Genomic DNA, 15,095 nt, shown 5'->3' with positions numbered 1-15,095 from the left:
CCAATAAATAAATATTTATCTATGAAAGATTTCAGATGTAAGAAGAGAATTTAAATATGAGGCCTTTTCAGATATAGATTGAAGTATCACCAACTCTTTCCTGCCTCAGGCCCTTTGTATTTGCTGATTTTTTCCTACTGTCCTTCAAATGTCTAGCTTATAATCATTGATGTCTTACCACATTTGTTATCCCCACAGGAACATATATCCTTGTCTAAATTAACTCAGCATCCAATCCCCACATCTGCCTGTCCTTTATACGCCTATTGCTACCATAAATCTCACCACAAATGGTAATTGTTGTTTTTACTTTTAGTTTACTAGTTTATTGATCATACCCACACACTAGGACTAAAAAAATTACCTGTTTTGTTCAACATTGAATCTCTAACACTTAACATGATTCTTGGTACCCAGTGAGAAGTTGCCTCTGTCTGGATCCAGAGTGTAGGCAGGATTAAGGGACTCAGAAGAAATAGAGAGTCACACAAACTAGCAACAGAAGGAAGCTGCAGATACAAAGAAGCAGGAGGAAGAAGTGATGTTCCCAGAACCCATTGAAAGCTATGGTGGTAGAGAAGGTGTAGGCCAACAGGAGCTGAAGCCTGAATCCTGGTTCAGCTGTGAGAGGGAAGAGAAATCATTACCCCAACTCACTTTCCTCCCATCCTTCCATTGTTTAACCCGAGGCCAAAGCAATGAGCCAGGGTGATGCAGCTTCCTCCGGCACAAAGCAGGGTAGAGAGAACCTGATGGCAAGCAGAGATTAACCGGTGAAGTATCTGGTGGACACTCCTAGTTATTGAATCCAGATACAGATGATATTTCAAGCCAAAACCCTGGACCAGAACTTTAGCCGAAGTGATTTTAGAGATGAACAGAAAGTCCAAACAGAAAACCCAGAAGCAAATCTTAAGAAATACCCACTTTTATGGAACAAAAAAAGAAAAAGAGGTTTGATAAAAGGAACATGACATTTGCTGAGCGCCGCCCCATTTTTATTACTATTTTTATGTGCCAATGCCATAATTTTACTAGTGAATATTTTCAATAACCCACTTTCCTAGCCCACATTTCACTTGAAACAAATTTCTCATCCATTTTGAGGCTTAAACTGTTCATTTGACTTTATTAGGAGGTAGAGATCTGCCTTTGAGTCCACTGGTAAAAAAAAAAAAAGATAAATATAATAAAAAGGGGGAAGATCATTTGATAGCGATCACTATATGGTTAAGCAAATGAGTCTCACTAGTTTTAAAGACAAACTTGGGAAAGGGTGAATTAAACAAATATCTAAATATCCTGCTTTATCAGAGAAGTCAGAAAAGTTGAGGAATGAAAAACATAACAGACAAAAGGAGATCAATTTTAAACTTGAAGGTTTTAGAGACACATCTCTACTGGGAGATGGAGTGGGCTGTACACTGAGTAATTCTAGGAGAGTCACACGTACCTATGCAGCACAATTGCTGTCTAGAGTACAATCCCCATACGGGGTGTGTCCGCAAAGTGTTGGAGATGCACAATCCAAGATAGGCTCTAAGTTGTTTGGCAGCAAGAAGTTTCATAAGGCCCTTCTCAGCTTAGGTCTACTGATTAGATGTTTAAAAGATCACAGAGGTTTGTTGTTGTGGCGGTGGTTAGAACCACACAAACACTGCAATTGAAAAAACTCAGCTAGATCCATCCTCACAGTAGAATTGAGTGAAATGCTTGTCCAGACATCAACAGGGCTGGTATTTTAGTTTCTCTTTTATAAGACCTATAACTTGTCAACAGTGCCCTACAGTAGTTCCCTTAATATAAACTATGATAATCTAAGCTTTGGTGCATTACATTTTTTTGCAAAAATAATAACCATAGGCACTTAGATCATTTCATAAATGCATCTGGAATTTTTTTAGGAAGAAAAAAAAAATCTGGTAATCTTTATTTAACCAGAAGATGGGAGTGTCAAGTGTGTTTTCTAGGCATAGGGATGTTGAGACCGACTTGAAACAATGAAGCCCTTGGAATTTGGTTTGAGAAAAAACCCAGCCACACAGCAGTGTAAATAGACATTTAGAGTCTTTTAGAACTTAGAAGATTAACTACATAATTACAGACATTTTAGCTCCGTTTCACCTTTACATGCCCATGGTATTGTCCTTTTGGTTGTAGAAAGTGCAGGACTCAGGCAGGAATACTGGGTCAGAGTAAGGTTAAGAGATGAATCACCCTTAGAATATGGTGCAGAAACTTTTGTTTGCCCCATTATCCTCAAAGCCTAGAAAATACTTGGCACATAAAAAGCACTCAATACATAGACCTTGATTGAAAAATGAATGAATGATCATTTCACTTGCTCTACAACATCCATCCCTGAAATGGGGAAGAATTAATAGTGAATCATCCTCAGACCTTGAGTGAAAACTTAGCCTGAGGGTAACTGAATTAGGTTATAATAATAAATGTGTTTGACCTGAAAATTTCCTTTATGGTTCAGGAAGGTCTGCCTATAGAAGCAGCTCATAGTGTGGAAACTTCTCAGTTTAACATTCGACAGACCATTTCCTGTCCTGACATCAATAGCAGGCTTCATGTGTACTTAATTTTATTCTTAGCATGGATGAAATTTGAGATAACAAGAGTTCTTCTTTCATCTAGCTTATGTAAGTGAGATGATCCATATTCACACTAAATTCTGTCTCTATTGATTCCAACCACAGGTAACTTCTTTGATTTCACATCACAGGCAAGGAATGGAGATAAAGATTACTCAAAATATTCAGTCCTGAAGGAAAATGAATTTAATCCGTATGTTTTTATTTATCCCGGAAGCAGGTATTCTAAAGGATGAGTCAGGAACTCTGTCCTGTCCTTCCCTGTAGGAAAGATTTCAAAGGAAGACTCAACACCATCTGATTATTTTGTAGAAATAGAGTTGTGAATAGATGACTAATGGAAATCATCTTTTGATTTGGCTTTCAGGCTACATTCTTCACATTTACTCTGATGTCTTAACTGGAGACAGAAAGTTACACCAGCAGATCTGGTTATAAGCAAATGACAGCGTCTTTAGTATTCCCTTCAAGGAATGTTTAACTCACCATCTGCTGAGAAGCCAAAAGCTGTAATTTTAGTTGTGGAGGTTTGCCTCACTTTCATTTATTCAAGCAGGTAATATGTATTGATCGCCTACTATGTGCCCACACTATGCTAAAAGTTGGTCATCCGTGATGTGAGGCTAGCTCTATCTAGGATGAGGAAACCATCGCAAACTGCAAGGTTAGTCTGTTCATGAGCATGAACTAGATTCAACTTGTATCGTTCAGAACTTTCTGTGTGCCAGCCACTTCCATATTTGCTCTTCCATGTGATTCTCCTATTTTAGAAAATTTTAAAAATCAGGTAGAGTGATTGGTCAGCTCAAGATAATGGAGTTAGGAAACAGGCCTCCTCCACATACTGAGTTCTCCCTACCAAGCCCCATTCTGCTGCATTTACTACCCTAGAACTGGCTCTCCTAAATCAGCACTTTCTCTTCCACATTACATGCCAGATTTGAAGGGGAAAAATGAGGCAAGTAAACATATTTTATGAGGGCCAAGAAATTCTCTAAAGAAATAGATTAAATTTTAAAAGAGCAATAAAATTCAGAAAGTATAATAATTTGAGAAAATAGCTAATGAAGGTAGATAAAAATACATTAAACATAAAACTAACTTTTAAATTTTTGATGAGATAAAGGGATCCCTATGAACTAAACTAAATATTTGATAGACTAAAAAGGTTAAAAGCTAAAAATGTGAAACTAACTTCTTTCATGTCTTAAGAGAGGGGTCACGGGTAGAAAACCCTAATTAGAACTTCTGGCACATAGATCTCTTGAGCCCAAAATTCAGACTAGAAGCCTATACATTGTATACAATATTTTTTCAGGCCAGAATAGAGGGTCCTCGGTTTAGCATGCAATTTCCCTTCAAAACCTGGTATTGACATCCTCTTCTTACTGTCTGATTTCAGTGTGTCTCCTAAGCCATAAGAGCCTATGTATGTCTGGGTAAAAATACTTGCTACATACACTATGCTAAAGTCATTAGTTACTTTTCAATATTCCCCATAGATGACTGACTGTCATAGAGGACAAAGACTGGATCCTCATAGTTAATATGTATTGCATGTATATAGCCATATGCCAGGTACTGTTTAAATTGTTTTTCTCACTTGATTCTAAAAACAAGTCTGTAGTCTCTTATTTTTCACATAAGAAAACAGGTAACAAGTAAGAGATTAAGTAACATGCTCAAGGCTGACAACCAGTAACTAAATCTAGAATTCAGATCCAGTGAGTCTAGATCCAAAGCTTTATCATGTAACCACACAGGGCCTCCTCTATTATTCATATTCTTATTCCCAAGCTCTAACCTGATCCCTACAAGAAACAGATGCTAAATAAGTGTTGGACTGATGATTGAATGAAAGCTCAAAGCAGTTCCTCCTTTACCACTCCCCTACCGCCTTATATCTCAACCTTCATAGCAGGAGATTGATTGCCAACTTAAAATTAAATTAGATTGCTTTCCTTAACTACACCCTGACTAACTTGTGAAGGGAGACAGCTCAGAAATATATGATGTGGCAAGGGGATAGCAGTCCAGAACTAAGTTCTCCACACATACCCCATTGAGTGCTATTTGAGAGTCGGCTGTCTTTGCTAACACAGACTTAGCTCCAACTATCTCAAGATCTTCATGAAATATTCATGGCTTTATGTTTATGAAACCCTCATTGCAATTCATAAATACTAACAATAATATTTTACCAAGAGCAAAATAAAGGCTTATAGAATTAAGTGATTTAACTCGGCAAAGATCTATCAGTAAATCTCTAGCTAAGACTGAAATAGAGGCTATAAATCTGACCATGTAGTCTCAAGAGGGAAGAACTCATTTTCTCAGACTAGCTCACCATCTTGCTGCTTACCTACATTTTTCTTCTTTCTAGTTCTCTTTTTATATTTTTCCTGTGCTCTCATTCCCACCCTCTGCCACACATAAGGACTATGAAGTAGGAAGAATAGGACAACCCCTGTAAGATGCATAAAGAAGAAAAATCCTAAATCCCTCAGAGAACATTCACCCTTTTCCTGGAACTACTTAGTAGTTATAATCATGTCTCTTAAAGCTTATTCTGTAGGTAAATCAAGTGTTTTCTTAAATGGGCCCAAAGGCAAAATTTTCTTAGCACAGCAGTCTGTCAGAACTATCCCAGGATTCTAACATTCTATACTTTTTCATCCATCTTAACCCCAAAACAATAAGACCAACAAAATGTAAAGTCAACCTTCCATTGATATTTTTCCAGTATTAACCAAGTAATGCTGTCCTTTATTAAAACCTTCTCACTATGTAAGAGATAGTCAGAATATAAACAAGTGATGTCAAAAATGAAAAAGAAAATATAATTGTATCATTAAATAAATCTTTCTAAGTCTTCTTCACAGTATTAGAAACCTAATTATCATAATAGAATAAACCTGAAAGATATAAGTATTCTTTAGTCAACAAATTAGCTTTAAATCATAATATTGAACAGATAATAATGTACAGATCAACTGGTTTTCAGATCCACCAAAAAGTATCAGTGTGATTTAGATAGCCTTAAAATGTTAACAGAAAATCAATATTTGACATATTAATATATTTAAAGTTTATGCTGAAAATGCATTAAAATTTAATAAGAAAAAATAAAATTATTCTAAGGTTCCAAATTAAGTAGAATTAATGCCACAAACAACGTATCAGTTTCACTGAACTAAAAATTCTAAAGTACAGTGGGAAGAAATTGCACAACTTTTCACTGGTATGATAATAACTATCCTATGATTGAAAAAATGAACTATGATTAGTTGTCACTTTTTTGAGTTAGTATTGAAAATGTTTTAATATTTTATATTCATAACAATCTAAATGTCTATAATTTTAATAAATTAATTATATAGACGTCTATTCACACTTCTTTGTTAAGAGTGAATAACCAAAGAAAGCAAGCAAAGATATATAAAAAGTTTTTCAGTTCTTTTGAAATATAATTGGGTATATGGGAAGATATTCAATGTGCATTATAAAAATACATATATATCCATATATCAAAAAAAGGAACATTCATGAGAGCTATGTGCCCTTAGCTATACTTTGGTAAGGCGCACTCAATATTACGTAGATAATTAGGATTCAGTGAGAAGTGAACTATGCAATTTTGTATTTCTCTAAAGCTGGAGTATTGTATTGTAATCTATAATCAATGTCTTCATTACAGGCATTCCTATTTGCACAGCATTGCATATCTTGCATGCTTTAAAATATTTTTAATGTGCAGCCACAAAATCAAGTCTTGAACTTTCTCTTTGCCATCCTCCAAATTAAGTGCCATAAGTTTTTCTAAAATACAAGGAAAAGACAATTAACTTGAGGCAATCTTATTTATGCCAAGCCTTTTCTTGAAGATTTGCAAACAATTCTGCAAGGATTTAAAGAGTCTACCAAGCAGTTTTATTTGAAAAGAAAATCTCTCAAATGACTAAATATCTCTTGCTTTTTATTATTTTGGCTTCTGAGTTTTGCTCCAAAAGAAGGGGAGGAATTCCTGAGAAACTGACTATATGATCTCCAAGGTTCCTACCAGCTCTAAAAGTCTGTCCTTCTGTGAAAATAGATTGATGAAGATAATGCCCAAGAAAGATTTTATTGCAAAATCACTTCCGTCTGACTCAGATCTTACAACTTAAGGTTTGAACTAAGGATATTTTAAAGTCAAATAAGAATGTTTCTGCATTATGCATAAATTGATTAAGCAGATTTCTTTATCTCCTAAAAACATTTCTCCTAAGACTTTGAAGATACATTTTCTTAAAATAGACTTGCTTTTTTTTTAATTTTCCTTTTTCCCCTCTTACTTTTTCTTATAATTATATTCTTCGTGGTGGTTCAAATGTATTCCTCCTGAAATATTAAAACCTCAGCTTCTTACCACCTCCTTGGCACTATTCTAGCATGCTCTTAAATGGGTTTCATCATTCATCTGCAATGAGCCATATTATTTCATTTTAAACAATTAGGCCTGACACCCATATTCAAGGAAAATTAATCGATATTTTACTCAGAATTACTTGAATTTTTCCTTTTTATTCCTGTTTCTATAATCCAGATAAGACTTCATTTTTTAAGAAAGTATGTTTTTATTGATTTTAGAAACAGAAGGAGGGAGAAAAATATTGATTGGCTGCCTCCTGCAAGCCCCTGGAGATCAATGCCTGGGACGCTGCTCAATCAACTGAGCCACACCTGCCAGGCAACACATTTCTAAAGAAAAGCTACCAATCTACACACAGAAATAGTAGCAAACAAGATCAACCTTGGGAAAACAGGTAAGAAAGTAAACCATAAACAAATAATCCTGCAATAAGAGGTGTATTAGTCCAAAATAAGTTTTTGCTACATTCCTGGCTTTAATCCCCCTAAAACAATGATATTTCATTTAACAACTAAATATCCATATTATAAAACCCATACACATTCAATAAGCAGAACAGCAGTTATTCTTTCAGTATGTGAGTCGCAAAATGTTCCTACCCTGTGTTCTCTGCTCCTGCTGAAATAACTTCCAACAACCATACTAACAGCTTTCAAACAAGATCTAGTCTCTCTGAGTTTTAGGAACACACACACTCCGCTCTGAATCCCACAGTCACTATTAGTTTCTGCCTGTCTTCTCTTATATTCACAGCCACATATGGGAAAAGCCACCAGGGCCATAGATGCTGCACCCTCTCACCTTTAGCTTGTGCCTCAGTCCACCTCAGTTTCCCTGTCGATCCCACTTCTCCAGTGAAAGTGCACATCCAAAGGGTTGCCAAGTTGCCAAAAGCTAGTGGAAAACTTTTGCTCTCCTGACTTCCCACCTCTCCTCTGGCTTCATCTTTTCCACCTAACTTTTAATGCCTCATCTCTTCAGTGGCAAATGTTTCTCATTCTCCACTCTCTCCCTCAGTGGTCTCCTTCCCTCACGTGGTTTTCTTACGCAAACTCCTCCTTACCTTACGGTTGGCTTCATACTTTTATTCTGAGCTCCAGGTGCAAATATACAACCCCTTAATTAACATCTCAAGTTGGATGTTTCATAATAACTAACCAGCTAACTAGCTCCTAGGATCGCCATCCCCCTTACCTGCTTCTTCTTTGTCGTTCCATATTTTGTTGCTCCTAGAGGACATGTGAAGTCATCCTTGATTCCTAACTATTCCATACCCACAGAGCCAAACAGTGATCAGATGCTGCTCATTCCACCTCCAAAAGTCTCACACGTGTTTATTGTTTTCTCTGTCCTCTGCCCTCCATTCACCTGACCATCATCTCTCCCCCTGACAATTGGTCCTTCTAGTAAATTGTCTCCTCATATCCATTCTCCATATATTAGTGAAAATAATATTTCAAAAATTCAAATCAGGTCATGCTACCAGTTTAAAAGCTTTCTATATCTGCCCATTAGGATTTAGAATATTACTACACAATCCCCATGACTGAGACAGGGCTTGCCCAGCCCGCCCTAACTTGTACCTTTCCTCCTCGCTCCATACACGGCAGGAAAACTGATTTTCTTTCAGTTCTTCAGTGGTGCCATGCTCTTTGTCAATGCAGTGTCCTTGTCTTTGCTGTGCCTATCGTCTCCCAGGAGCTAGTGAACACTTTCTCTTCCGTCAGACCACAGTTAAACATTACTTTCTGCATTCCTCTCAACTCCCTGGACCTGGTTATGGGTACTCATTATAGCACTCCCATAGCATCCCATATTTCTTCTTTACACTAGTAACACTCAACACAAACATAGTTAAGTAATTATTTGTGTAATTTTTGTTTAATTTCCATGTGTGATTGGATATTTTAAGATATTCATTGATTTCCCCCCAGATATTTTGTTATGCTTTGGTTTCCCCACATCAGGCTACCAGACCATGAGGCATCTAAAGGGGTGATTATTACAGTAAAAATTAGATAAACAACAATCAAATTCTTGTCTCTTGAGTTTTAAAATCCAAAACTTTAATATACAGTCATCAGCCATGCAGTTCATCCCACCCAACATACCAGCCTGGAAGACTAACCATTCCAAGACAGGGGAAGAACAGAGCCAATGGGATGCATTAGATCAGTGATGGCGAACCTATGACACGCGTGTCAGAGGTGACACACGAACTCATTTTTTTGGTTGATTTTTCTTTGTTAAATGGCATTTAAATATATAAAATAAATATAAAAAATATAAATCTTTGTTTTACTATGGTTGCAAATATCAAAAAATTTCTATATGTGACACGGCACCAGAGTTAAGTTAGGGTTTTCAAAATGCTGACAGGCCGAGCTCAAAAGGTTCGCCATCACTGCATTAGATGTTGGTAGAGCCCTATTCTGAGATGTGAGGAGACAAAATGAGAGGACTTCTAGATGGTCTGGGGAATCTGAGGGTAGTCAGAGATAACTAGCATGATGAACAAATTCCATGTGAATAAAGATAGAACTCTTAGGGTAAAATATATTTTCATGAAAAGTCCTTTTCTGAGTATTGTAAAGAACACAGAAATAGAAAACATTTTAAAAATTAAATAGTTGTATTTGAGCCATGGTAAGTAATAACATTATAACAAGTGGCACAATTAAAAGGGGGGTTTTTAATCCTTTTTTGCTACATACAATTAATCATATGTAATATATTTTCACATGTAATTATACAATTATTGCATACAGTAATACAATAAATATTATTAAAGGGTGCAATATAGAAATACATATTTTAGAGACAAAAATCTCACTGTGTAACTTCAAAGTATACTAATCTAGCTAATTGGCTTTGTTTCTCACTGTTTGAATTTATAATTAAATGTATATTTTAAAAAGATTTAAAAATAGTATTTAAAAAAGCTATAATACATTTTATTCTGAAAAACATGTGGGCCATATACTTTAAACATAATTTGGTTAATAAGCTACTTTATGTTTCACAAATAGTGCAATCAAAGCCTCCATTTTTAAATTTCAGGAAGCTATTACTAGAAAATGTTTAACTTCTTCCAAACCGATCAATTTTAGTTGCTTTTAACCATTTTTCCCTATGATTTTGCGGTTATTATGTTATATGACTTGAGACCCCTGCACAACAATACACATATGAGATACTTAAGGCATGTTTGATGTTTGCTACCCTTTTCTGAAAGAGCGGATTGTTTTCCATGAGGATAAAAAAGACATTACATGAAGTCTGTTTCTTTAGATGACCAATGGATAAACCCAGGCAAGAAGAGTAAATGGAAATAATTGGATGTCTCATTCCTTATGACTTAATCTTAGAACTCCTATGTGAATAGTACCATCTGAGTACAGATTGAAGCTAAGCTGGTTAAAGATTCTGAAATTCAGGGTTTGCATACCTTTTTTATTCTCCAGTTTATTTCTTAATATTTCTTAATTTATTAAATAATTTAAAAGATTTGCTATCACACCCTTAATATAAAAAAGGAAAACTCTAAAGGAATATAATGGGACAATATAGGCAGTGAAAGAATGACTATGAAAATTAAAATATTGTTGGGGTCATGGATTTAAAAGATGTGTAAGTATTCTCCACCAAACTTCCCAGCTTTCTTTATTTTCCTATGACACTGAACTTTTTAATCATGTTGAAGATTTTATTTATTTTTTTAATTTTAATCATGTTGAAGATTTTAGACCAAAACTTCTCTGTAATGATGCTGGGAAATATAAAAACTAAACATTTCCAGACGAGCCCACAGGTAATTCCAATACCCATGTATACAAACCTCATCTACTCTTTCTAAGAGTAGCTTTCCTCAATGGATGAATACAGTGACACAATTTAAGTAAGTGTCTAAGTTACCACCACTCTGGTTCACATAATATATCTTTTCAAAAAATCCTGAAAAGTTACTACAGGCACATTACCCACCAGGCTGTCAGGTCTAGAAACCATATGTTCAACTAGACCATAGAAAACATTACTACAGGTAGAGCATATGCTTGGCAAAGCCATGGATCACCATCTGGGCCCTGCTTCTTCCAGGAAGCTCCAGCTGGGTGACAGAATGGCATCTTTCCAATGGCAATGGTTCCCTTTGGGTCATCAGAGAATCAAAAGAGTATGGGTCATTTAAGGCTCAGACAGACCATGTGATCACCATGCAGACACATGTTATAGGTAGACGTTATGAATGGGCCAAGCCTGATATTTCCTTCATGGCGTGTTCTTTGGCGTCCTTCAAGCATTTCCATTGTCCCAATTATGCCCCAACTAATTAATTATCTGTTTAGACTTAGTGGGACAAACGCAGGTGACCAGGAGTCAGCAATAACGGCCTATCCCCTGGTACTTCAATGTCTAGACAGCTGAACCAAACTGGAACACATGAACACACAAGACAGAATTAATATGCAATCACACAGGGTTTATTTACCTATTCCTAGTGGGTCCTAGGCTCCAGCAAAGGCCACCCAGCGATGCACACCAAAAGACGGACGACAAAGATGGAGACAGACAGGTGGCCACAGTTGGTTCAGGCTCGCACAGCAGAGCAGTCAATCAGGGGCTTGTCTCACGGAGTGACATGGAGTCCTCCTCTCATCAGGCAGGAGATGTCCACTGAAGAAAATCTGTTGCTTATATAGCCAGTGGTAAACAACTGGTGTCTTATCAGTGTGGGCCAGATGGTGTGCCTTGTGCTAGGAGCAGGGTGTTTATGTTTTAAGGGCTTAGGGCATTCACATCAAGATAGTGGGGCGTTCACCACATTTTGGAAGTTACAGAGTATTGGGGTCTTCACACAGCAAACAGTTCACACATTAATTATTTCACACAATAATTATTTCCACACATCAGAGGGGTTTCCTTATGACCATAACATTATTATAAAACCCATTCTCCAACCCAGTTTTGAGATTGCTGGTCACTTTGACTTTACCTTTGTTTTTCAATGACACAATATTCAGGTTCCACAACTATTAGGAGTCCAGTCTGTGCCTGTGCTTCGTTTGACCTTATGTAAGGTAAACCTATTTCCTTCCTAACCTTCTTAAAAGAGGTTTAACGGAATTTGGAGTTTTTCCTATTACAAAAATTCTTAGGTTTTTGTCAAAAGATATTTGAAATACCATATTGAAATTATGTACTCACATCCCTCACCACCACCTCCAAGTAACTGAATCACATAAATAAAACATTACATAGAAAGTGCTTTGCTACAATTTATGGGTGGTAAATTTAACAAGAGCTGGCTTCGTTGTAGGAAAATTCAACTTATCTTTTCCTGATCCTTTTATTCTATACAAAAAAAGAAATTTATGTCAGTTTTTTTAAAAATCTATTACTGCTTCTCATAACTGAATCCATTATTTTTCTCCACGATCAATCAGGTAAAAACAAGAATAATACATTGCTTGGACAGAACCATGAACATAAACATCTCCAAGAATCAAATGTAGAAAGTTAAATGGATTTCAGGTGGTATTAAAACAAGAAAGGATCATCTTTGTACATTTAAAAAATCAGATCTTACTAAAAAATGTATTATTATTAGCTGCTACAAAAAGATAAGTTATATAGTATTTCATTGTTCACAATTAGGATGACTTTCAATAATTGAACTTGTCCTATACACAGCCAACTGATTAAAAATATCAGTGGTTACCTTATTTTATAAATAATTTCTCTTCATAAAAGCATCAAGGGGATCTATAATAGTTAACTCCACATGACCCACTTTAGTTTCAGAAAAATTTGAGCTAATGTACACACACCTACTATATATATATATATATATATATATCAGCTATATAAAGTTATCAGAGAATTTTCTCTTTAATTAATAATATCCAGCATCTAATATTTTCTAATTTTATTCAGATAAGCTAACCTCCCAACTTGTCTCCAGAAAAGATGACCACATTTCCAACCAACTGGCACTTAACATTCACATTAAGCCTATTATTGGTCCAGGGCTGGGCATATGACCCCAATTTGTCTGGACAGAAAAGGAATGATTCTTATGTAAGATGAAAATGCAGAGGGAGCAGTTTCCCATTCTCTCTTACCAAATGAGAAGAGAACAGGGAGCTTCGGCTGCTACTGGCAGCAACCCGTGACTGTGAGAATTCGGACAATGCTGGTGGCAGAGGGAAGAGTGGGAAAGGACTTGGGTTTTAGTTAAGATCATTGAACTGCAGCTAATGGCATTCTGCCTAGAGTCGTCCCTACCTCCTGTGTTCCAGTTAGAAAATTTACAAGTTTAGTGATTGTTTAATCCACTTTGAATTGGGGTTTCTGTATCTGTTTGATGTGTTCTTCTTCCCCTTTAAAAGAAGTGACAGAATACACTTCTGTTTTCTCCTGGCTTGTTTTGTTCATATTAATCTTTACATCAGAAAATCTTTGAATATGCATTTGATTTTGCAACTACCTTTTAGAACTGTCCAAAACCACCTAATGGAGAACAAAATTTAACACACCCATTGCTTAAGAAGATAGTAATATTCTTACCAAAGTTAATGCACATTTAAGATGATTAAAAACCCTCTTGTCTTACCAGACAAAAAATATAGTTTCATAACCAAGGTCTGACATTATTCAGAGCTTGACCTGTTTCGTAGCCAATTTTAAACTCTGATCTATAGGTCAAAGGTAAGTTGTTGTTTGTTTGTTTTAATTCTTCAGAAATTGTAGGCCATGGCAATCCTACGGCTCTCCTCTTGTTTTTCTAAACTATTTTGATACTTACTTCTCAGATATTCAGGCTAATAGATGTTTCTTGCATATTTCCACAGATAATAACTCATCAGCTTTGCAATCTGATTCTTAACATTAAGAGATTAAAACTAATGTAGATGATTCTCAGATGACACATACTGAGGTATAGAAAATTCCATCATTTCCTTCTACAAAATGAGAGAAATTTTAATTCTTTTTCTCAACAGCTGCTTCATTTTTTATGCACAGGAAAAAATATGGGCAATTACTCCAAGTACAATCAAGTCATTTAACATGGCTTTACCATCATTGTAGTTGCAGGATATTTAAAAAGAGGGAAAAAATCTCAAAGCACGGGTCCTGCTGTGCAGCAAAGCAATCAAATTCCTTCATAATAACAGTCTGATGGGATTCAGCAATCTGACGAATAATGAATAACCACTTTAATCAGTAAACAGGAAAATGCTACAACAGTCACTGAGTAAAAATTGACTATCATTTGTTGATCCTGTTGATCGGCATTTCAAACAATAAATAGAAATGTAAGTATCTTTTAAAAAGAAAAATAACTTCGTTTAGTGTGTTTGATTTTTTTCAGGCAGTGAGAAAATGATAGGCCATCTTAGACTGTCCTGTAGTGTTGTCCAGTCAATAAAATGTGCAAGTAATTTTTTTTTTTTATAATACATGGCCGAATTGATCTTTCACTTGAGTATGTCAAGATAAACTCATTTTGCAGCTGGTTAATAAGGTTGTATTTCTGGACTGATTATTGAACTTCATTTCTACTTCATTATTTGATTCTCTTCTTTACTGTTCATCTTACAAAGCTAGTTGTATCTGAATATGAGGAGTCTGCTTCAATATAGTCCTCAAGTTTCAAATACAGTTCCTCAAATGTTGGCCGTTTCTTAGGCTCTGCATTCCAGCACTCCAACATGATGTTGTAGAATGGCAGTGGACAGTTAGATGGTTGAGGGAGTCTGTAGTTAAGAAGCAACTTCTGGATTACCTGAGCATTTGTCATTCCTAAAAATGTTGAATGAAATCAACAACAAAAATAAAACAAGTTAAAGATAAGGTTATTAAGTTAATGGACACTTATACTCTCTAGATTACAAAGCAAATTGATTTCCTTGGTGGTGAAGATATGAGGTCTACCATCCTCTTCCCAGGTTGCAGAGGTTAAACTAATTCCTGTGGCAAGTAATGTCTATAAGACTGCAATTCAAGAGCAAAGGAGGAGGAGGCAATAAACCACATCATTAATGCAAATCATCATCATCAGATTTTACCTCTTATGCTCC

General features: G+C 35.8%; 1 protein-coding gene across 4 annotated transcripts in view; it reads right to left on the bottom strand.

Annotated features, from left to right (window-relative positions):
* The window catches only part of FRK (fyn related Src family tyrosine kinase), a 315,749-nt gene that overhangs the window by 212,710 nt on the left and 87,944 nt on the right, over window positions 1–15,095 (bottom strand). For 2 of the 4 annotated variants that reach the window (XM_036317934.1, XM_036317933.1), the window contains exon 8: window positions 11,504–14,817. In XM_036317934.1, the coding sequence (XP_036173827.1) occupies window positions 14,606–14,817 (212 nt within the window). In that variant the 3' untranslated portion in view covers window positions 11,504–14,605. Of the gene's footprint in view, window positions 1–657; window positions 674–11,503; window positions 14,818–15,095 lie in introns of those variants that run through there. The other 2 variants (XR_004968927.1, XR_004968926.1) reach the window with 2 other exon arrangements.

The sequence above is a fragment of the Myotis myotis genome, unplaced genomic scaffold (genome assembly GCF_014108235.1).
Source record: "Myotis myotis isolate mMyoMyo1 unplaced genomic scaffold, mMyoMyo1.p scaffold_m19_p_7, whole genome shotgun sequence".
NCBI lineage: Eukaryota > Metazoa > Chordata > Mammalia > Chiroptera > Vespertilionidae > Myotis > Myotis myotis.
This window is presented reverse-complemented; position numbering and strand designations above follow the sequence as displayed.